Source organism: Hemibagrus wyckioides, linkage group LG11 (assembly GCF_019097595.1).
Source record: "Hemibagrus wyckioides isolate EC202008001 linkage group LG11, SWU_Hwy_1.0, whole genome shotgun sequence".
Classification (NCBI taxonomy): Eukaryota; Metazoa; Chordata; class Actinopteri; order Siluriformes; family Bagridae; genus Hemibagrus; species Hemibagrus wyckioides.
Window position 1 is genome coordinate 10,594,687 of NC_080720.1, and position 23,415 is coordinate 10,618,101.

General features: G+C 40.1%; 1 protein-coding gene across 20 annotated transcripts in view; it reads right to left on the reverse strand.

Moving 5' to 3' along the window:
- The window catches only part of szt2 (SZT2 subunit of KICSTOR complex), a 94,021-nt gene that overhangs the window by 29,341 nt on the left and 41,265 nt on the right, over nt 1-23,415 (reverse strand). For 9 of the 20 annotated variants that reach the window (XM_058402095.1, XM_058402093.1, XM_058402094.1 and 6 more), the window contains 12 exons: nt 18,474-18,524; nt 13,835-14,005; nt 11,331-11,522; nt 10,559-10,746; nt 10,013-10,179; nt 8,645-8,742; nt 8,336-8,468; nt 7,172-7,299; nt 5,834-5,881; nt 4,564-4,685; nt 4,170-4,190; nt 3,657-3,839 (listed from right to left, as the gene is read on the reverse strand). In XM_058402095.1, the coding sequence (XP_058258078.1) occupies nt 3,657-3,839; nt 4,170-4,190; nt 4,564-4,685; nt 5,834-5,881; nt 7,172-7,299; nt 8,336-8,468; nt 8,645-8,742; nt 10,013-10,179; nt 10,559-10,746; nt 11,331-11,522; nt 13,835-14,005; nt 18,474-18,524 (1,502 nt within the window). The remainder of the gene's footprint in view (nt 1-3,656; nt 3,840-4,169; nt 4,191-4,563; nt 4,686-5,833; nt 5,882-7,171; nt 7,300-8,335; nt 8,469-8,644; nt 8,743-10,012; nt 10,180-10,558; nt 10,747-11,330; nt 11,523-13,834; nt 14,006-18,473; nt 18,525-23,415) is intronic. The other 11 variants (XM_058402098.1, XM_058402097.1, XM_058402096.1 and 8 more) reach the window with 5 other exon arrangements.

Sequence of the window (23,415 nt, forward strand, 5' to 3'; positions counted from 1 at the left end):
TTAACTTCTTCAGCAATTTAAGCAACAGTAGTCTGTTGGATTAGATCACACGGACCAGCCTTCACTCTTCACGTGTATCAGTGAGTCTTGGCCGTCCATGACCCTGTCGCCGGTTCACCACTGTTCCTTCTTTGGGTCACTTTTGATAGATACTGACAACTGCAGACCGGGAACACCCCACAAGAGCTGCAGTTTTGGAGATGCTCTGATCCAGTGGTCTAGCCATCACAATTTGGACCTTGTCAAACTCGCTCAAATCCTTACGCTTGTCCATTTTTCCTGCTTCTAACACATCAACTTTGAGGACAAAATGTTCACTTGCTGCCTAATATAATATACATAACTCCTTTAGGCCACACCAAATTAAATGAAGAAAGTGCTGAAATACTGAAATATGTTTAACCAAGTCGTCACTAACTGAACTGAACATTATAGCATGACTTGGCTAAATACTCGATTCTGATTGGCTGGAAGGTGTGTGTTCAGTATTCACCATTCTAAATGAATACATGTATAAACAACTGTACCATAGTAGCATACAGTTACAGTAAACATTTCCCAATTAACTTACTTAGCTGAATGGATGACTTTTATGCATCATTTAACTTGTGTGGTGAATATTTAGATAAATGACATTTTTTAAAGCAGTTAAACTCACAGCTTCAATAACAGTATGCATTTCTATTTTAATCCCTGTCTGTCTCTCTCTCCCTCTCATAACTATTAATTAAAATTTATTCAAATAAACGTAATCTTATGGCACTAATTTATCTCTGTGTTTGATTTTTAGAGTGAAATTATAGATCTAACGACCCATACATCAAATGAATAATGAAAATGAACCATTATTTTTCACTCCTTCAGTCACATTTTTTTACTGGACACGTCAATGACAGTTTTAAGTGGCCGATGCTCCGTGGCTAGGTGTGCGCTATATGATTTTATTGCACTCTGCGGAGGCTTTGAGGCTTTCGGGTCATTAAAATAGTGTTATGCACACCAAGTCGTGGATTATCCCTTACATAAACCTTGTGGACAGCTACTTCAAATGCAATTTCAATTTCAATGTCCTCCTGGCATGGACACGCCCCCTGACACTGGCACAATCCCATTAAGACCCTCCACCCCGAGGCTGATGACATGTTACTGCGGTTGTCATATAATCATACAGAATAATTATAACTCTTGAATGTGTCTGAGGCAAATAATCAAAACCATGTCCACCACGTCCGGCTATAATCCAGCCATAATTACAGGGCAAGGGGTGGACCTAGGGACCACAGAGTTCACATATTTAACTGTTCTCAGTTCCTGCATTACATCAAGTGCGCACAGGATAATGAATAAACAAACGAGAAGGTACGCTGAGAACCAGATAAAGAACAGAAAGAAATTGTCGCGTGTAAGGAGGCGGTGTGATCCTATCTGAAATGCAGAGACACACAAAGGCCTAGCAAACAAAGCAGAATCAACAGGAAGCTGACTAGGACCGGTTACAAAAAGAAGGCATAAAAAGAGGAGTGAAGAACAGAAGATGCGGTACAGGAAGTGCAGTGAAGGATGACAAACAGAGATAAGAGCGCTAAACTAGGTCAGCATTCCCTATCAAAGGCCACAGAGTAGTATATCAGACGCTACACTACATCCAATTCACACGCTCCAATACACACAGCACATCAAACACATTCAAGGTGAAAAAGCTTCACCTTCTGATAGAACAGATCCAGAGTCTGGTAAAAAAAAATAGTCTCTTGGCATCCAGGTTAAGTGTGTATCTTCCATCTGACATGACTAAGCTTAACAACTTCCCCAATAAGACCTGATAGAGAGTTACAGGAATGTTTGTGGCTTTTGGTAGGTTGAGGGTTGGACTTGTCTGGGCTAGAACAAATTCAGTCCTAATCTCGCACAGGGTCACTGGGGGGACCTGGAGCCAATGCCACATGGCAGGAAACACCTTGGATGGGAAACTAGCCCATCGCATTGCACAACACCACCACACACACACCCATTCTGGACAATTTAGAGACATAATCAGCCCACATGTCTTTGGACCATGTCTTAGGAATACAGAGTACCCAGAGTAAACCCCTGTGCCCCTGCATCAGCACTGTAAAATAAAGTGTGACTCAGCATGCTGCAATCAAAGCAAGTGTTATGCCTGGATTATAATTTACTTCTGTCTTCACTATTTTTGCACATGACAAGAACGTGTTACACGAGGGGTCAGAAACTGAAACCTTAAATGAAAGGCTTACGTTTCACTGCAAAATCAATGGAGACGAGGCAAAGTAGTGGACGTAATAACCCCGCGGATCAGTACTAACTTCTGGGTTCTAAATCATTGATACGATTAGATATTAAAAGACAGGGAAACAGTTGCAGATTTTCAAATCTTCTCCAGAGAGGAAGACAAATCCGAGTCAAGCATGACGATCTCATATAATACATAAAAGAGAATATATAACCCTGTCCATACTGCAGGCCATCTCTGAAATGTATTATTTATTTATTTTTTCACCTTTCAGTTTTTAGTTCTATACACACTCCCAGAAAAAGCTTGGACACACTAGCTTGAGTATAGAATTTCCACTGTCTTAAAGACATTGGGGGGGGGGATAATACAGGCGGCTGAGTTCGCATGACTCAGAAGAAGTTAGACTTCAAGTGTTCGACTTCAGCCTTCAGCCGGATCTACAATACAGTGTTAATGTACAGTAAAAAAAAATGAACCCACTTAACCAGCTAATCATATTGTAGATTGTACACATGCACAAAAATAGCACTGATATGTTCCAGTTGCTGTAGCTGACTGCGTGTATGAGTGTGTTAGAGAGAGAGAGAGAGAGAGAGAGAGAGAGCAAGGAAGGGACTTCAGCATGAAACTCCCAGCAAAAACTTAAAACCATAACAACTATCTGGTTCCAAGCTTAAAAATACACCATGCCATCTGAAGCACAATCTTCAGAAAGACCCGACATCTCAATCGATAAAAAAATAAAATCTGAATAAAAAAAGGACACAGTGACAGATGCCACCAGGTCTATTCCTGCACAGCCTTCCTGCGTCATGTAAACAAGTTCAAGGCATATTTATAAAGAAGTAAACAACACGCCTTGGTACAACACTCCACTGGGTGAGGATGTGGTGTTAAAGGTAAGCTCCTGGTGTGTGACGCTTTTGAGTCTTGAAACTCCCGCAGAGGTGACAGCTGTCCAATACGCTCATGTCAGCTAGCCTCAGGCAGTGCCAGAGTTCAGTATCAGGACACACTAACGTTGCTTCATATGCAATGTCACACACACACAGACAGACACAGACACACACCAATATTTATGTGTATAGCTCTTCTTTGATCATCACGGTTGAAGAGCTACAGCGGACAAGATACAAGAGCAGAGATTTAATGAGTTCTAACAGAAACGCCATTAAGTCCATTCTACTTTTTTTGAAGCACAAAGAATCATTTCATGACACTTAAACAAGTTGTCAGATAAAAGGACAACTAAACCGTACAAAGATTTTAATAGTCCAAGGATTTAACATATAGTGCCCTGGTTGTGCGGTGGTGTAACCGCACATTGTTTTCAATTTTTTGATGGAGATGAAGTTCTTTTTTTTAATTAATATCATTTATCAGTGTGAAGAACACCAACCTGTTTCAGGTCCTCGTGTGTAGGTGTGTCAGCAAAGCAGTAATGGTGAAAGAGGCCCATTTTCTGGCTAAGGAGGCAGTTTATGGTGTGAGCTCGAGCGTTCTGCCACTGCACCAGTCTCACCAGGTCACGACTCAGAGATGCACCGACGTCCACTGACCAGTTATAGACGTACACGCTCAACTACAGGCAGCCACAGAGAGAGAGAGAGAGAGAGAGAGAGAGAATGAGAAAGAAAGGGAGAGAGAGAACACAGTGTATGAAGTATACAGAGTAACATATAATAGTATTAACACAAATGTAGCCCTTTTAACACAGACATGTTTGATAAAGCATGTATTACGCATTTATTACATCCATCCATCCATTCACTATGTTGGGTCAAGGTTATATTTAATTACATATTTTATATTAATATATAAGATCATCCATGAGTTCCGGTTATCATTGGTCTCACATTTATCTCACATGATACGCATGTTATCACAGCAGGGGTTAAGAGTCATTCCTTACCCGGACTTCTTTTCTGACTCTCTTAAAGACAAGTAAGACAAAAAAAAAAAAAGTAAGACACCTTGTCATGTTACTCATCAACCTGAAACAACAATGTCCCTTGTCCTGTTGACTGTTTATGTCCTTACAGTAATTATTCACATTATATAGATATTATGATTATGATTAGACTGTGAGTTAGTTGTTACCATAGAAATAACAATGGCTTTGACTTGCCTTGCAGCAGGCATTACTGTCAAGAGTTACTATAGAAAACACAATCTGAAGAGTTTCAAGAATTCAGCAGTGCTGTGGTATGATATTGCTGTTTAACATGGACTGTACAGCACCTTAAACAGTAGCTCCAGGCTACAAGTACTGAGAAAAGTGACCTCCTTTTTCACTTATCCCTCACCTTCTTATCTACTATGCACATGTGCAGGAACCTCTGGCGGGGAGCCACGCCCTTCCAGGCCTGACCGGGGTTCAGCCAATCACTGTGCTCCAATGCCTCAAACCTCTGTAGACCTTTATGAGCTAGAGAGAGAGAGAGAGAGAGAGAGAGAGAGAGAGAAGGTGAGAAAGGGACAATACATTAAAACAATCATATGCCCCGAGTGTGTGTGATTAAAAGAGCAGTGTGCTGAGGTAAAGGAAGATATGTAGAGCTTATTACTGCTGAGATTAAATCAGAAATAATCTTCAAATTGTCCACATAAAGAAGGAGCTCTGCGGTCCTGCCTAAGCCCACACACACCGCTGTTTAAAGAGTGTGTTTGAGGAAACACAGCCCTGATCTCACAGGTACACTTCAGCTCAAGAGCTTCACCTCTTACCACCTTTCCACCATTACTTTTTATAGCTAAACACTAAAGGCCAAGTCTGCACAATATACTTAAAACATCATACTGTAATTACTCTATATTTTTTTGTGCTATATCTGAGTCCACTACACACAACTGGTTAACTCGGGGAAACCCTGATTATTCTTTTTAAAGATTCATCAAATATTTCATCCAAATGGCATTCAGTACACTGCTTTTTAATATGCGGTCTCATTGGTTGACATCATCTTTAATTTGGGTTCTTACACCCATCTGTACCCACATACTGCTGCTGCATCATTACAACCTGTACGTTCATTTCTGTGGACGTTTAGCACATGATTTCATCCTAGAATCTCATGTCCATGGTCACATAGTACACAGGTTATCAGTACAATCACTTCATTAAATAAATTCTTGTATTCATGACACTTTCCATCCTCTTTTAAATCGCTCTCTGTATGTTTTTAACTGTCACTTTTGCATTTTGATGGAAGATTACGCAAATATTACGATGTATTTTATCTCCATTTTCTCCTATTAGCAACGTTTAACGAACTTGGAAATGTCACTATGTCATGTCAGGACCCTTTTATTAGTGAGAAATAGTGCTGGAGAAATAAGATTGGAGAAGTGAGTGTTTGATAAATGATAGAATAAACACAGCTCTTGATAGCAGACCATATGTACAGTGTATAAAGACATATATCTTGATTGTACCCAAGAGCTACTTCCTTGTATGTATTATTGTAGGCTATGTGTATGATTGGTTGTGTGTGTGTGTGTGTGTGTGTGTGTGTGTTGCCAGGCATGGCGTCAGTACTGATGCCTGCACTGGCTCTACACATGTGCCAGACTTACGTGTGAACCTACTAAGCACTGCAGGGTTTTCCTCATCTGAACTCTCTTCTGTGGGCAAACAGAAATAAGCACACACACTGCATGGCAACTCTACACACACTGCTAACGTTATATATACACAAACACACACAAACACACACGCATGCATTCACTCAAGAGCCAACATTCTCACTCTTTTCTTTTTCACACAGTCATTCCTCACTTAGTAGCTTAGTATATGACAAACACATGGACACTGCACATAAAGAAACACGCATTCGGACAAACACACACACACACACACACACAAGAACCTTTTCCAGTTACACTGGGCCAGTGCTGGTTCCAGAAACCTGCACATTCCATTTTTTCCCTCAAAAATATTCCTGATGAGCAAATTTCTAAATCTCTATAAGGTCAACGAAAACATTATATGAAGTGATTATAATATAAAAAAATAAAGTTTATACATCTCTCCAAAAGGAGAACATATTCACAAGACCCTCTTTAACCCTTAGGGAAAGGGATCATAGGTGTGAATTGTTAGGGATGGTGTGAAAGGAGTCATAATATCACGAAATCGTCCTAATCATCGAATATTCCTGAACCTGATGAACTTGTAGTCTTGGACCCCGTTTCTACGACCACACCTTCAAAGCCAATACTACAACAGTTCCCTAAATATAACTGGATAAAAGTTTGCTATTATTGAAAGGATAGCAATTATACAAAACTGTGAGCTACTGCATTTTCAAACCAGAGCCGATCCAAGTATGCTTACTGAGAAATGGCAGTAAAATGGATAAAAAACAAATCCCAGCGCTGACACAGTGCTGCTGGAAAGTGAAGGCTCCTGTAAAACGTAATGCATACATACTCACAGAGGACACACTTAGCAAGAAAACAAGATGCGAAAACCACACAAGCAGATAGTGAATAGGGAAAGCAGTATTAAATAAAGTATAAAGGCAAGTTCAAATCTGACAGCAGAGCAAATAAAGTGCAGTTAAGCAAAGGCAGGCAAGCTAGAAGCTCAACAGCAACTGAACTGATAACTGTCTGAGATCTGTCTGTCACACTGAGTAGTCAGTTAACACGTTCGTTATTTACTAATCACCCATTGAAAGAGAGAGAGAGAGCATGATCACTTGATTACCGCAGCAAAGCCTGTCATCATACAGCCAGCTGGAGGATTACAAGATCCCATATATACCACATACATGCCTTACTTATTTGCATTAGGCGGAAATTAAATGTAATCATTCCTCATTTGAGAAATGAGGAATTATATAGTTGGAGAAGCCAGAGCTGAGGGAAATCCCTCATATTTTGAGTGACAAGCTGGATGTTTATTCGTACCTTGTTCCATGCTGTAGTGCCACTGCTGGAAGCTCCGGCCGGCGATGATGAAGTTTCTGGTGGTGGATGGAGGATGACTGACAGGTTGGACTTGTGACAGAGGGATATAGAGGTCTCCCTGAGGAGAACTGCATGAGACAGAGAGAAATAGGACACCTTACTCCTTAGTTTATGAAGGAAAACGGCTACTAAACATGAGAATTAATAGAATAGTTATAATACTAGAACAGAAATGCTGAAGTAACACGTCTTTCCTTTAAATCAGCTATGCCGTATATACACAAGTATTTACTAGAGATCAATTAACACGCAGACATATTAGCTGGTTAAATCTATAACACTGATGAAACTGTTCTGAGAAGGAAAATTCAGGTCCGATATCAAGCTTGAATAAGATATCAAAATTTTGCTAACAAAAAACAAACACGGAGACTTCCAGGCTTTTTTCTTTTTCCATATATTTGAAGCCCAGTGACATAACTCCAACATCCCCTGTGTTTGTGACATATACTCTCAGTGACCTCAACACGTTGCCCACTTGGAAAACACAGATGCAGAAATGGCAGAAATGATCACCGCGATCTGTGAACCATGACAGTTCCTCAACCTCAGCTACATCACTCAAGTCTCAACTAAAGATGTGCACAGGACTGGTTAAATCCTGCTCATGTGGTTATTGTTTTTGTTTACACCTGCCAGTGAAATTCTAATGAATTTTGTTTAATTCCCAAAATAACCTCCTAATCTGACAGCTCCCTTGTGTTCACACGAAAGATGGAAACCTCCCTCTTGTGCAAGTTGTTTTTGCTGTGTCCCATGGGATGCCAGATCAAATGCACAGCTCTAGCCTCAATTAAGATGCCACCCGATCTGTTAAAAACCATCCAATCCTTATGAATAACATATTTGCTTACATGCCTTCTAAAAGACGACAACATCGGTCTTCTATTGTTCTTTAATAATACAAGCCAAAAATCTGAGTTTATGTTTAAATTTACTTTGACGGCATACAGAAGATGTCCTTATCCAGAGCAACTTACAGAAATGCTTTTAAAGTCTCCATCAATGAATATGTCAATACTAGTCCACTAGGTTCACCCAGACTAAATAATATGGTTTAATGTAAGCACTCGGAGAACAGAAGAAAGGTTTTTCTCGCAGTACCTGGTCCTTTCAAAAACCTTCACAGCAGTATCTGGGGCTAGAGATGACACCAGATTCGCCACCTCCATTATGATGGAAGGAAGGAGAAAGAGAGATGAGATCTCAGCTGTGCAGTGCTGGATAGAAGGACAACCTGAAAGTGATAATGAGAGAGCAAGATATATATATATATATATATATATATATATATATATATATATATATATATATATATATATATATATATACACAAATATATGTAATTATTGCTGTTAGTAAGGCTATAGCAGCAACAACTACAGTAACAGCTTCTGATAGACTGAACCTCACCTAGTTTGGCCATATAGGTGACCCACGGCTGGAAGGAGGATTGATAGACTGGGTGAAGAGTGCCAATGTCTCCCTCCTCTAACTTAGTCACATGACGTCTAGACACGAGACAGAAAGGCGAGAGAGAGAGAGAGAGAGAGAGAGAGAGAGAGAGCAGGGTCTTTAGTGTTATTTTTGCTGTGCCTGTGCCTTTTTCTTCTATATGGAAAAAAAATGGCCATAATACAGGAGCAAAGTGGAAATTTTCTGAACTCTTTGACAACTTCAGCGAAATGACAGGGGTGTGGCCGGTTTGTAAATGTAAGTCAGAGTGAGGAAAAGAGAGTGGTAAGGATTTGACCTGTGTTTCACTGAGCTGCAGAAATATAAAGTCTGGACAGATGAGTGCCGAGAGAGAAAGCTAAGCTGCACAAAGACATAAAGTGTAACAAAAACTGAAGTAATAATGGCCAGTAAAGTGCCCCTTTGAGCCGTCCCAAGCCTTCCTTCCATCTCCTTGATTCCCTCAAACTGCTGCTTGATGTAGAAAAGGGTCTCTTTATATATGCATGTATTTAATAGTATAACTCAGTTATTATATGTTATAAATTAGGTATTTGAAAAATATTTGTTGTTAAGGTTATATTAAAAGAGGTCACTGGTTTCTGTGCAATAATAAGTTAAGGACAGATTTTTTGCAAAAATCCCAGCTAAATATCAGCAACATGTCTGTGAATGAATGAATGAATGAATGAATGAATGAATAAATAAATAAATAAATAAATAAATAAATAAATAAATAAATAAATAAAAACTCTATAGGATACAATACAGTTATACTTTCTATCTTTTCTATTATTGACTGTAGTCCATCTCTTTCTATACACACAGTTCATCAAGCTCCTTATTTCCAGTCCATTAGTGGATCAGGGATCCTCACCAGTTCACGTCTCAGCAGATATTATTAAGGTGTTAATTATTCTCAGCAAGTCAGTGACACTGTCAGGGCGAGAAAGTGCACCACATTCACAGCAGCACTGCTGGAGCCTTAAATATTGTGTACTGACAGTTTTGTCAGTGTACCATTACATGAGACTGGAGCTCATCAGGGTCAGTTTCTCACCACGGCGCTAATGGCGGCTGGATATTTAAGCTGTGGTTTGCTGTACCTGATATACTCATTGCAGCAATGTACACATTAACTTGCCATCACTATAGCAGTGTCATGCTGTCATGAGAATAGTTCTATAAAGGGCGGTCCCTTTCTATTGACCTGCTGTACACCTACAAAGTGTCTTTATAAAGGCGGGGTAACTGATAAAGTGGCCGGTGAGTGAGCGTAGATACGAGGTGGATGTACCTGACAAACAGTTCATGGAAAGTGTGTACCTTTGAGCCTGCTCCCTCTCTACTGCCACAGCTCTCTCATGACTCCACTGCTGTTTGACACTTTCTGTTTTGTGTCTCCGCCGTGACACACGGCTGTCCTCCGCCTTCTCCTGCACAATGTCATCAGTTGTCTTTGGACTGCCCAGTTCTGATGAGTCCGGTTTACTCTAAAACACACACACACACACACACACACACAAATATTGAAATCTATCTATTGATTTCTGCCTCTTTTTTATATCTCTGTGTTATATACTCCACCATCTCTGAACTGCTGGAAGATTAAAGCATTAAATAAAATAATCAGAAATCTGTGTTTGTCTGACAAATTTTGCTATCAGGATCTGTCTGGCCATCTGTCTGTTGAGCCATTTACTCATTCCTTTCTATCTATATCGACTTGTCTGTTTGGCTGCCTGTCTGTTTTTCTCCCTTGGCTATTCACTGAAGCCTCTTTAATTACATTAAAGCTGTGTGTGTGTGTGTGTGTTATTAATGACACTCCTATGATGCTCATAAAGACACGTGTGCACATGGAACACCCACCAGAATTTCCCAGAAGCTCCGGCGCATGTTTTTTCCAGTGGGAGTGGTCGACTCAGGAGTATTGGCTCCGGTTGTGGGGGTGGAACTCGGGGCAGAGCTGAGTGTTATTGGGACAGGGCCGCTCTTAACTGTGGAGGCTCGTCGAGGGCTTTCCTTCACCTCTTTACTCTCAGACTGAGGACTGATGCCTGGAAGAGACAGCACTTTAAAATAAAGACTGAGAAATTTGTAATAAGAAATTCACAAAGAGGACGTGATGCAATGATCTCTCCACACAATGATCTCTCCAGATGTGTATGTAATGTAAACACACTCCCAAGCAATGTATATAAAGGAAAAATGGCTGTACATTGTTGTCCTGTGACACCAATTAATTTGTATTGTTCAAGGAAAAGGTTATTTCCTTAATTACAAGTGCCCAGCTATTGTATAATAGCTAAAAAAACATGAGAATGCTTGCTAAAATTCTCTGCAGACACGAAATACCAACATTAGCCTATTTATTTAAAATTAGCTAACCAAAAGAAGTGACTAAGCCTAAGCTAGATCAGTAAAAATAAACTGTATCCCAATGCCCAACACCTGATATTGTGTATTCTCTGTGTTCTCAACCCTACAGATGAACACAATTCCTGACTTATATAAAGATAAATATAACATGACTCGAAGAACATTAGTGTGTGATGACAAAGTGAATAAAATCAATTCTTAATTGACTTCTGAGGATAAAAAAATGATTGAGAGTAAATTGATCAGGTCAGTGGTTTCTCACTGTTATTACTGTCTTTTTGTCCAGCTTCGGGGATGCAGAATGTCTCCAGACACAGCGGGTTTGGCAGGACCTTCATCTCCATGATGAGATCACACAGTGCGTGACGCAGTGCTGAGCGGAGCTTCTCTGTCAGCTGCAGAGGACTCACATTCCCCTGCTCCCAGATATCGAACCGCACCCGTACTGTGCCACCTGAAAACACACACACACATACACACACACACAGTTAAAAACACATACACAGCCAGAGTGCCAGCCAGACAGCCAGACACACATACACACACACACACAGTTAAAAAGGCACATACACAGCCAGACAGACAACCAGACACACACACACACAGTTAAAAAGGCACATACACAGCCAGACAGACAACCAGACACACACACACACAGTTAAAAAGGCACATACACAGCCAGACAGACAACCAGACACACACACACACAGTTAAAAAGGCACATACACAGCCAGAGAGACAGCCAGACACACACACACACAGTTAAGAAGGCACATACACAGCCAGAGAGACAGCCAGACACACACACACACAGTTAAAAAGGCACATACACAGCCAGACAGACAACCAGACACACACACACACAGTTAAAAAGGCACATACACAGCCAGACAGACAACCAGACACACACACACACAGTTAAAAAGGCACATACACAGCCAGACAGACAACCAGACACACACACACACAGTTAAAAAGGCACATACACAGCCAGAGAGACAGCCAGACACACACACACACAGTTAAGAAGGCACATACACAGCCAGAGAGACAGCCAGACACACACACACACACAGTTAAAAAGGCACATACACAGCCAGAGAGACAGCCAGACACACACACACACACACACAGTTAAAAAGGCACATACACAGCCAGACAGACAGCCAGACACACACACAGTTAAAAAGGCACATACACAGCCAGACAGACAGCCAGACATACACACACACACACACAGACACACACACACACACACAGTTAAAAAGGCACATACACAGCCATACAGACAGCCAGACATACACAGTTAAAAAGGCACATACACAGCCATACAGACAGCCAGACATACACACACACAGACACAGACACACACACAGACAGTTAAAAAGGCACATACACAGCCAGACAGACAGCCAGACATACACACACACACACACAGACACAGACACACACACAGTTAAAAAGGCACATACACAGCCAGACACACACAAACACACACACACACAAACACACACACACAAAGGGACGGTGAACACTGAATATATACACGATGATGGGCAGGTCTAATATGATGGAAAGAAGGAACAGTTACTTGGTTCAATTTTGGTTAATTATATTATGATTAAGATCTGTTTTTGAAAGTAGGTACAGTCTGAAAGGCACACAATGACAAAAATAATTACAGAAAGTAAAAGTAAACAGTAAAATAAATACACATTGCAGTATCAAAAAATTAGAATAATGTTTCTCTTCACTATTATTATAAATTAGTAGCTTCACTACTGCGACCTTCCTAAAAGACGTAGGACGGTGAATTTTTTTAAGCAAAAAAGCTCAAAAAATGTTTTTCTTACAGAAATGCAAATAACTCAAACTGTATACATCTGTGCTATATAGATTATCTTATCAGGATGCTTAATTTTGGCCAAGTTGAATTCAGACGTCCTGCATAAAAACCTTCAGTGGCCAACTTAGGCACTTAACAGTACAGGCATCCTATACTATATAAAATCAAATAAAGTAGCATTTCATATTTTGTCATTTTCTTTTTGTAATATAATGCCTCATTCACAAATGGCGTCATTGTACATAATTTAAAAAGAAGACTGACACCAGATTATAAACAGAACTTATAGGGCTTGATCTACACTACCAGTCAAAAGTTCGGACACATCTTCTACTTCCATGGTCTTTCCTGATGTTTATTTCTTTCTACATTGTAAAACAATGCTGAAGGCGGCCGAAATACACAATAATGTCCTTTGAACAGTTGATATTGAGATATGTCTGCTACTGATGCTCTGTAAAGCCTTCATAACGCCTCTAATCTGAGGTGCTGTTAATTGGTGATTTCTGAGGCTGGTAACTCTAAATAAACTTCTCCTCTGCAGCAGAGGTCAGTTTTGGTCTTGCTTTACTGGGATGGTCTTCATGTGAGCCAGTTTCATCATGGTGCTTGATGGGTTTTGCAAATGCACTTGACAATACTGTTCTTGCAAGAACTATTCCAGAACACCTGACCTTCGTGTCTTAAAATAACAACTGACTGTTTTTTGTTGTCATTACATATGGATTACTTAAGTCCATGTGTGTTATTTCATAGTTTTGAAATCTCCAGTATTGTTCTAGAATGTAGAAAATAAATCCCTAAACAAAAAACGTTGAATTAAAAGGTGTGTCCAAACTTTTGACTGGTTGTGTAAATCAAGCAGCTTTAGAGTTAAAAAGCCAAATACAAATAAAACTAAACTGAATGTAAATAGTTACCTGTGCTGTGTTTGTCTGAATCCAGTTTCAGCACAGATGTGAGTCTCTCGAACTGCTCAGGCTGAAGCGAGATGGAGGCGGCGTCTCCTCTTGCTGTGCCACAGTCCTGAGCACAGACATGTAGAGGCCGATCCTGAGCATCCACGAAGGACAGTGCAATGCATGCAATACCTGCGAACACACACACACACACACACACACACCTGTTAGAACTGGACTGTAGCGTCTGATGGAGTCTAGTGCAAGTATAGTAGGAGGTATTTTCTTAAATGCAATGAGCCAGCCAAGACTTTCTATGCACAAGACAAAGATTAATGCTTATTATGCGTATGTAAGCACGATGGCTCGTACACACATAGTGGGATCTAAAAATGCCTTAAACACAACACAGACACGGTGCTTTTCTGGTCCGCTGTAGATTCCCAGAATTCCAAACAGACGATTTTCTTTATTGTGAATAAAATTCAAAGCCAGTTAAGTTATTTAACAGGATATTTCCCCCGGTTGTTTTATTCCATTTGTTTTGTTTCTCTTTTTTAGAATCACAATTGACTCTACGGTTTAACCAGATCCGAGTTGAGTGTGGGCATCCGGTAGTGTGAGAGGGCAAATGAGTGAATACAAAGCCTTCTGCTTTCACCCTGGGAATGACTGAAAGCCGCCAGAGATTCTCAAACACTTTTCCAGTAAGTGTGAGACAGTGAGGGATGTGATTGGCCAGATAAAACAAGCAGCAGCCATTTACAGAGCGAGGAGGAAGGTTAAAAAAAAAAATGGCAAAAGGGAAAGTGTTACAGCAGGATACAAATAATATTGATAACGGATAACAGATATCAGAATGTAAGAATAAAAAAATAAAAAAAAGATTAAGCACAGATAAATACAGACTAACAAAATGGCTCAAATCCACTGCTAATAACGTAAAAAGAAGTATCTTTGTCATTATTAAAAAGTTAGTATAGTGCACTGAATAAATATTAAGAATAAATTGGTAGAAATTATTGTAGAAAATTTGAGGAAACAGAAAATTTCACGTATTAAAGTCAGGTAGCTGAAATAATGATGGTGTTGTATGGCCTAATGGCTGAAAGGAGAAAGGCTCTTTAAAAAGTGCTCCTTTCTGCAGTGAGGCAAAAGTAGCCTGCTGCTCTGTGAGTCCACTTGTGCTGCACTTAGCTGATCACCCCACAGCCTTGGCAGGAGGGTGTTAAAAGCACTTGAGAAGTCAAACAACATGACTCTCACAGTGCAACGGGCAGATCACAGCGTCCTCCACACCCACTCACGGTCAGTATGCAAACTGTAAGTGGTCCACTGCTGGACCCTTAACCTAGGAAAAGCCGTTCAAGGAACTTTATCAGACAGGTAAGTCAGCACCGCTGGCTTGTAGTTGATGCAGCTGCTGGTATGCTGTGATCTCGAGATGAAAATAATGTAATTTGTCACATATACATTACATCTTTCTTCATATATCCCAGCTTTTGGAAGCTGGGGTCAGAGCGCATGGTCAGAGCCAAGATTCAATGCCCCTGGAGCAGAGAGGTTTTAAGGGCCTTGCTCAGGGGCCCAACGCTGGCAGGTTGGCAGTGCTGGTGCTTGAACCCTGATCAACAACCCAGTGTCTTAACCACTTGAGCCACCACTGCCCACTGCCCTTTTTCATACAGTACCAATAAATTGTGCATGTGGACTGAAATAATTGTAAAAAAAAAAAAAAATGTTATGCCACCTTTTTTTTTGTTTGTACACGAACACTCCCTACATTTCAGGATGACTGTCAGTATAAATCTGTGTGACACTCGGACAAAATCTACGCAACCAGACCATATTATTAGGAATAGAAGAAGAAACACCAATACAGCAAAGTAAATAGATGCTGTTATCATGGTGAGCAAAATCATTAATCAAAAAAAATTACACACCTCAGAAAATTTGCCCAGTTAGAGTGGCTGAGAGACCAAGAATGAAAAATTGGCAATGCGAGAGGTGTCTCTGAGTTCATGTATGCAGACGAGGGTGAATAGTGCTTTCTTCTGAAGGTGTTAAGCTGCCCTGCGGTGCAGCATGAGTAGCAGTTCAAAGATGTGGCTGGCTTGCTGCTGTGCTTAGAAGAAGCACCCTAGCTGTCATATGATAGGGGACAGTTAGCTAGTGAGTGAGAACTGGCCAAAAAAAAAAAAAAATGAAGAAGAAGAAATGGCACGTTACTACTCTTTTGTCTGGAGAGCTTATATAAAAAACAGTTGAGTATAAAGGCGGAGGGCGAGCTAATGATAAAGAAGAGCCTTTTAATGTATTGTGTTGAAATGTCAGTATTGGAGATGTTGGAGAATGTATGTGAAGTAACATCTGTGCTGATTCCTTGCAGCAAAATGAAACTTCAATCCATACAAACCCCATGTTTGTACAGTGTCCTTATAACATGAAAATCTGCACAAATATGTTCTGCGCACTTTCCATTTTCCAAATGTTTTAGGATTGTATAAGTCGTGTAGTGCATGCTCAGCTTTCCACACACCAGGCCTGGAGGATGTGAGTGACGTGCCTGTAGTGGAGAGAGAGAGAGAGAGTGAGGTTTCTCTTACTCTGCAACAAACAGCTGCATTGCAACAGCAGTCACGTTCAGTCTCGCTCTATCCCTCTGTGTGCGAGTGTGTGTGTGTTTATCTGGCTGCTGTTATTAGTGCACACCATTAGCACTGTGAGTCATGCTCCTTATATGATGGATGAGTGAGAGGGTCACGCACACCACCTGCAGTCCTCACTCTATCTCTCCTCTTCATCTCATCTCTCTTTCTCACCCTTTCCGTCCTTTTCTCTCTTGTTCTCGGTCTCTGCCTCACTCGATCACTGTCTGGCTTTCCTTCTTACTCTTTCTAGCACGCTCTATCTCTCTTGCAGTAAGACATGTGTTGCTCACATCCCACACAACCAATAACTGGCCACTTCTCCTTCTTCAACCACGGCAATGTGTGTGTGTGTGTGTGTGTTAGAGGCAAAGAGAGAGACAGCAAAATAAAGAGAAAGAGTGGAGCAAGCGAGAGAGAGGTCCTGTGTGTTGTACAATCACTGTAATGATGGAGTGTTCACCCAAGCTGTGTGTCTTCGCCCTTTATTTGGTGAAAGCTCTATTTACCACACAACATTACTAGAGGCTTGATGAGGCCTGACTGGCTCCTCTGTATCTTGTGTGCCCTCCAGACAATAGTGGGTGTTCCTTTATGATCCATAAGGGCTGTAAATCTAATCTAATCAGCAATCACTGCAATAATCTCACAGTTATCTTATTTCAGCAGGCATTACTTTATTCTCTGTGAAAACATGACCTCTTAGTAAGTGGAAAATTTTAAAAAATCTTGAATTTATCTAGTACCTCTAATTTGAAGATCCCACTAGGACCCAATGTAGGATCATACATTTAAGACTTGCTTGAAGTAGTAGTCCTATATTGGCCTACTTCCTAGACAACATATTACTACACCACGCCTGGTTGTTATCCAGGAAGGCTATAAGCCAAACGTACATTCGTGTCACAGAAAGAGAGCTGAAGTTATGCCAGCTGTAACTCTATCACAGCTCAATAAAAATGTGGCATGAGACAGTGGGACAGTGCGTAAAAAATTCTATTAGTCTTTTTTATGGTTATTCGGGAGCGTCACTATCACCATGCATCACCGTGACACAAACACTTTTCGATGAAACTACGGTTAAAGAGAGTTAACCGTCAATCTAAACTAAATACAGTTACACTAAAAACAGCTGGAGTTAACAGCGTAGAGAAAAGCAGACACAGAAACGTGATTTCAGTCAATCTTTTTTTTACGTGTCACGTTCACGTAAGGACAAAACTAACATGCCTCTGGCACAATCAGCATGAACTTAAACACTGAACTATAAATGATATGCTTCAGAAATGCATCCAGGGTGAACTGGCTCTTTTAATTACAGTTAAGAAACCTGATAAGGATTTTAATAATCAGGTTCTTCATCATATATATATATATATATATACTGGTTAATCTGATGGGTTTGTCAGTGTCAGCACATGGGTGCAAACATAACTAGGTCTATATACAGAGAGAGCATGAAGAAATACAGCAAAGTAAACTCCCACGAGAGCCGAAAAAACAAATGTACAGATGCCAGCATCGTGTCAAGGCTGGTGCACACTGAACTAGTAGAGAAGTTCGACTTCCGAAGTCACGACTCTTCAGAAAATTCTTGTAAAAAAAAAACAAAATATATATATATATATATTCCAATGGGGAATTTTATAGTAAACATCCCATAATAATCCATCTATTATGCTACATGTTAAATATGTATAATATCAAGATTGATCTTCGTATGATTCTTGAGTTCAGTAAAAAAAAAAAAAAAAAAGCAGCAAAATAAAATTTTGAAAGAGAAGCTCTGGAAAGCTTGAAATAAATGTTCATATTTGACATAAAGAAAAATTCTGTTGAACTACAGAAATAAATAAAGAACTGCATGCAGTCTAAGTCATGCAGGCCCAAGCGTGGCTTTGAGGATTTTAGAATAAATAAGGCACCACAAACGACACACACACACACACACACACAGAGCCAGGAGGAGTGCCAGCGCAAGGAAAGACTGATGGGAAATGGAGCTGTGGTACCTTGGAACTGCGAGGGTGGGAAGAGGTTCTGAACAAGCTCCGACATGGTACCTGAGTCACAACAGAAAACACCCACAACAAGAGTGAACACAGGAAAGAGCACACAAAGACGCCGAGACTCAACCGCAGACAGAGGGACAGAGACAAGAAGTGAGGGAATAGTGAAAGAGACAAAGATGTTTCGAAGATGGAAAATGGATGCGGAACCTCGGATCAAATGTTTTCAGATTTCTGGTTTGTAAGTACAACTAGCTCCAAAATGATTTACACCTCTCAAAATTCATAAAATTCATGTACTATATATATATATATATATATATATATATATATATATATATATATATATATATATATATATATATATATAAAGCCACAATAGGCACAGGGTTTTGCAGAGTAGCTCGAAAGCAGTGCAATAATCACTCCTTGAAGAGTCACATATGTTTAATGCTGTAAACAAAAAAGACTTTTGGTTAGCTAACCCCGACCAGCTGCAATGGCAAAAGTGTGACAGAACCATTAAATACGAGGATAGAAAAGCTCATTTTATTCACAAAGCATCAACTGTGCCACGTCCGTACTGTTGCACTATCACTGTTAAAGCAGCCTGAGACAAATCCACAGCCATCCCAGAGAACACAAGCAGCCCTGCTGTGTGGGTGAGAAGATGACATTTCTCTCTCCTCTGTAACTCTGAATAAACTGGTGTTTGTTAGATAATGAATGCACAATAGATCTTCAGTAATCACGGTCTGAGACGCAGAGGATTTGGACGAACATTTGGTGTGAGGCAGGAATATATCCTGGATTGGATGCAAACACCTCTCACACTCTGAGTTAAGGTTACTTAAATTAACTCTCGCACTCACACACTCTCTTACACAAACACACACACACTCTCTTATACAAACACACACACTCTACCGCACACACACACACACCCTCTCTCTCACACACACACACTTGCACACAGACACTCTTGCACGCACACACACACAATTTCTCACACACAGACAATATCTCTCTCTCTCACTCAAACACACTCTCACACTCTGAGTTAAGTTAAGGTTACTTAACTCTCGTGCGCACACACTCTCTCCCGCACACACACACACACTCTTGTGTGCGCACACACACACTTGCACACAGACACTCTTGCACGCACACACACACACAATTTCTCACACATAGACAATATCTCTCTCTCTCACTCAAACACACACTCTCACACTCTGAGTTAAGTTAAGGTTACTTAACTCTTGTGCGCACACACTTTCTCATGCACACACACACACACCTCTCACCAATTCACTACTTGAGGTAGAAGGAAACCAGAGACCCCAGAGGAAACCCATGCATCCACAGAGAGAACATACACATACAGTACTCTGCACAGGCAGGATGGAACTCTCCTGGAGCTCCCAGTGCGCCACTCATACTTCAGTTCAGTTTACAAAGTGTGGTGAGCAACTCGAAACTCTCATCACACACTCCTTCCACTCATGAAATCTTTATCAGAATTCTTTTTGCTTTCTAAGCTCTAACACTAACTAGACTGATCTATTATAACATTTCCCAAAAACACTATAAAATGTCAGGAAAACACACACCTATTAATCCAGAGTCTGAATAACAGCACAATTCATACTTTTAAGTTTGTTCTCACTGCACTTTATTAAACAAATCAAATAACAGCAAAAATAAATAAATAAAATAAAATAGTTGAGTGAAGGGTGTGTAGGGCCTAAAACACACGAATGCTGCATTTTTGATTGATTGATGAATGAAAGAAATATGAAGGGAAAAAAAAGTAAACAAACTTTTGCTAAGTACACACAAAAATCCTAAAGTAAGTAGTGCTATTTATTATCTATTTAGTATTTTAGTAGATCATTAGGAATGTGAAATAACAACTTGTGCATCTTATTCGTTGTGTATTTGAATCTGTTCAAATCTCCCAGAAAACATCGCATTTTTGCAGCACTTAGCTCTGACCTTTGGCTCGGTTTGTGCCACACGGCTAGTTTTAGCATCTCAAATCTACAGAAAGAAATAGCATCTGCAACCCAAAACACAGCATGTTTCTTGTGTTTGGGTCAATTCAGGATTGAATGGCCGCAATCAAAGCACACAAGAGTTCAATTGGAACCTTCACCACCATGCTGAGCTGGTCTTGGCCTGGTTGTTTCGGGCTGCGTCTGAGTGACCGTTGTGTTGTCAGCTTTACAAATGAACCAAAGGGGAAACTTCGCTGGAGTCAGATGGATTAAACGCTGTATACGTCAAAGCACCCTTAATGTCTCCGGCCTAACTGTGACTATTAAAAGTAAATTGCATTTTAGAGTAATTAAACCTCACTATTGACCACTGAAACCGTCATTTCCCCAGTTATGATTAAAGTGTAAAGGTCAGTAAATCAGGCAAACTTGGAATTGAAGCTCCCCATAATTACTACTTGGAGTGACATTTAGCATGTTTAATAAATTTGACGGCACATGAAGGCAGTATTATCTCCAGCCTTGCCAGGTAGATAACAGACTTAGCTAGTGAGTGGGATATCAGTTTGGTGTGTATATATATATATATATATATATAAAATGAGCTCCAGGTAAAGTGGAAAATGAACAGAAAAGTAAATAAGAACTAGGTAAAAGGACGACAGGTTAAAAAGTGAGGGACTGGCTCACTGATAAAACTAGAGCAGAGCGCAGCATCAAAGAGGATTTCTGTCTGTCTAGGAGTCTTTAGAATGCGAACACACAGTGCAGTGGAATACGTGAAGGATGCTGCTGGACTTCAAAGTCCTGTCAGCATCAGATATCACACCTGTGCTGCACGTATAGAGTATAAAACGCTGCCCACGCTGGTTAATCCGTGACTGCAGCTGAACAAGATTAAACCCCACACATCCTGGAACCAAGGCCAAAAACCTCACACTGTCCTTATTATCCAAACCCACAGTTCCGCTAAAATTAATCCTGCTTAATTTTAAGACCCGAGGCACAAAATCAGTACCTGAACGACTCACGATTCGCTTGGCCAGTATTTTAAAGAGTCATCATTTAATTAGCAGACAGCCGCTCTAGGCTGGATACACCAAGCCTCCCTGTTTCTACCTGCCAATTATCCCTCGCCAGCCAGACATATTATTATTAGCCAGACATATTATCATATTAAATTACTGAGTCACTTCTCAGTTATGAGCTGGACTCGGGTCTTCTCTTCACAGCCATTACAGAGCACTTAGACGTTTATACAAGGTATAAAAGCATCAGTAACAGCAAGAGCTGGGCATCGCCAAAGATTAACACAAAAATATCAGAGTTAAAGGAATTTTTATAAATATATCAGTGATGCAGAGAATGTGTTTAACATCTGTGTGTTAACCTGCAGACCTGAGCATAAAGATTCACTGACGCAGCTGATGACAACAAATGAGCAGCGATGTTCAATTTAAAGGGGCAGTTTGTAATTTTTACAGTCCTCTGAAGCCTCAGATTCGAAATGCCTCACTCTCTTAAACAGCAACGCATCAAATTCCTCATTTGAGGAGTTCTCTTTTAAGAGAGAAGTATAACAGACCAAGCTTTAGTGCCTGGGGGTGGAGCTAATCCTGTACGGTTAAAATGTATACAAAAAGCCAGAGCAAACATACAAGCAAATTCTTGTATTTTGCAAATTACAGCTTTTGATAGAACTTGTCAGTGATACTGTTATTATAGATCAGTTAGCAATTTTGCAAGTAGAATATTCGTACACTGTAAATCCATAATAAACCTTCAGACAAGTCAAGGCAGTGCAACTCTTCCTATACTTTTGAAAACAAGAAACCTGTGTGAGGAATTTAGTATAAATTATAAATAATTGCTGTCTTTTCAGTTTCTACTCACCTGAATTTCTCCAATAATAGAAAAAGCAGGTGGTAAAACTGACCCTTGCCTTGTTTATGTAGAATTAAGAATATAGGGAACATGAATAATGCTACGTAACAAACTTTTACTTTTTTCTTGTTCCTGGGAAATAAGTGTTATTTCCCCATTCTTTGTAACCGAAATAAAGAGAAAAAACCCATCTTAGCCATGAAAGTTTGGGTTTGAACCCTGGGCAATGGGATTCTCAAATTCTCATATTTCTCTAAACGTGAAAAAGAGCTAAATTATACTAATTTTGAATTGCAGTGAAATTTTGAAAATGTACTATAACTACCTTTAAAAATGAGGTAGATCTCTCTGGAATGTTTCTGATAGCCACACGTTTTTCTAGAATCATCCAGAAATTCTTGGAAAAAAAAATACAAGGAATTTGGAGAAAATCAAGGTCTCTTTTTCTGGAATATTCTAGAACTTATTTAGATTATTTGGAATTTTCTGGATAGAATATTCCAGAATGTTCTATTAATTTCTGTAACTGGGCTAATTTTCAGGTTTTCGTTCTCTTAAAAGCCCAAACCCAAACTTCCAGGGGCTTAATGGCTATTTTTTTGTATCATTTTCCATGAAGAGTAATTGGAAAATGCCATTCACTACCCAGGAACAAAAATCGCGTTACATAGTGTAATGAGATCAGCCCCATGGACATAGGGTTAGGGTCAGCATTCAAAGCATGGAACAGTAACCAAAGTCTTGTCTATTTCTATGGAACTGATAACATAAATATATTTAAAGCTTACCAAGTGCATGTGCCGGGGGTGGAGCTGCACCCAAACACTAAACTGTGAGCATCAATGAGCATCACACTGCTCTTCAGCTGGCAACTCACTGATTAGAGAAAGCATGCCAAATGAACAGAAGGCCTATGAAACTGTGCAGTGACTCGTTTCCCTTTTCTTTGCAACAGATTCACCTTTGTCCTCAGTCTCGGCACTAGAGAATAAATGCGTGTGTTCTCTTGCTTTGACTGTTGATTTACTGCTCATAGGTGTTCATTCGTTATCGGTGCCCTC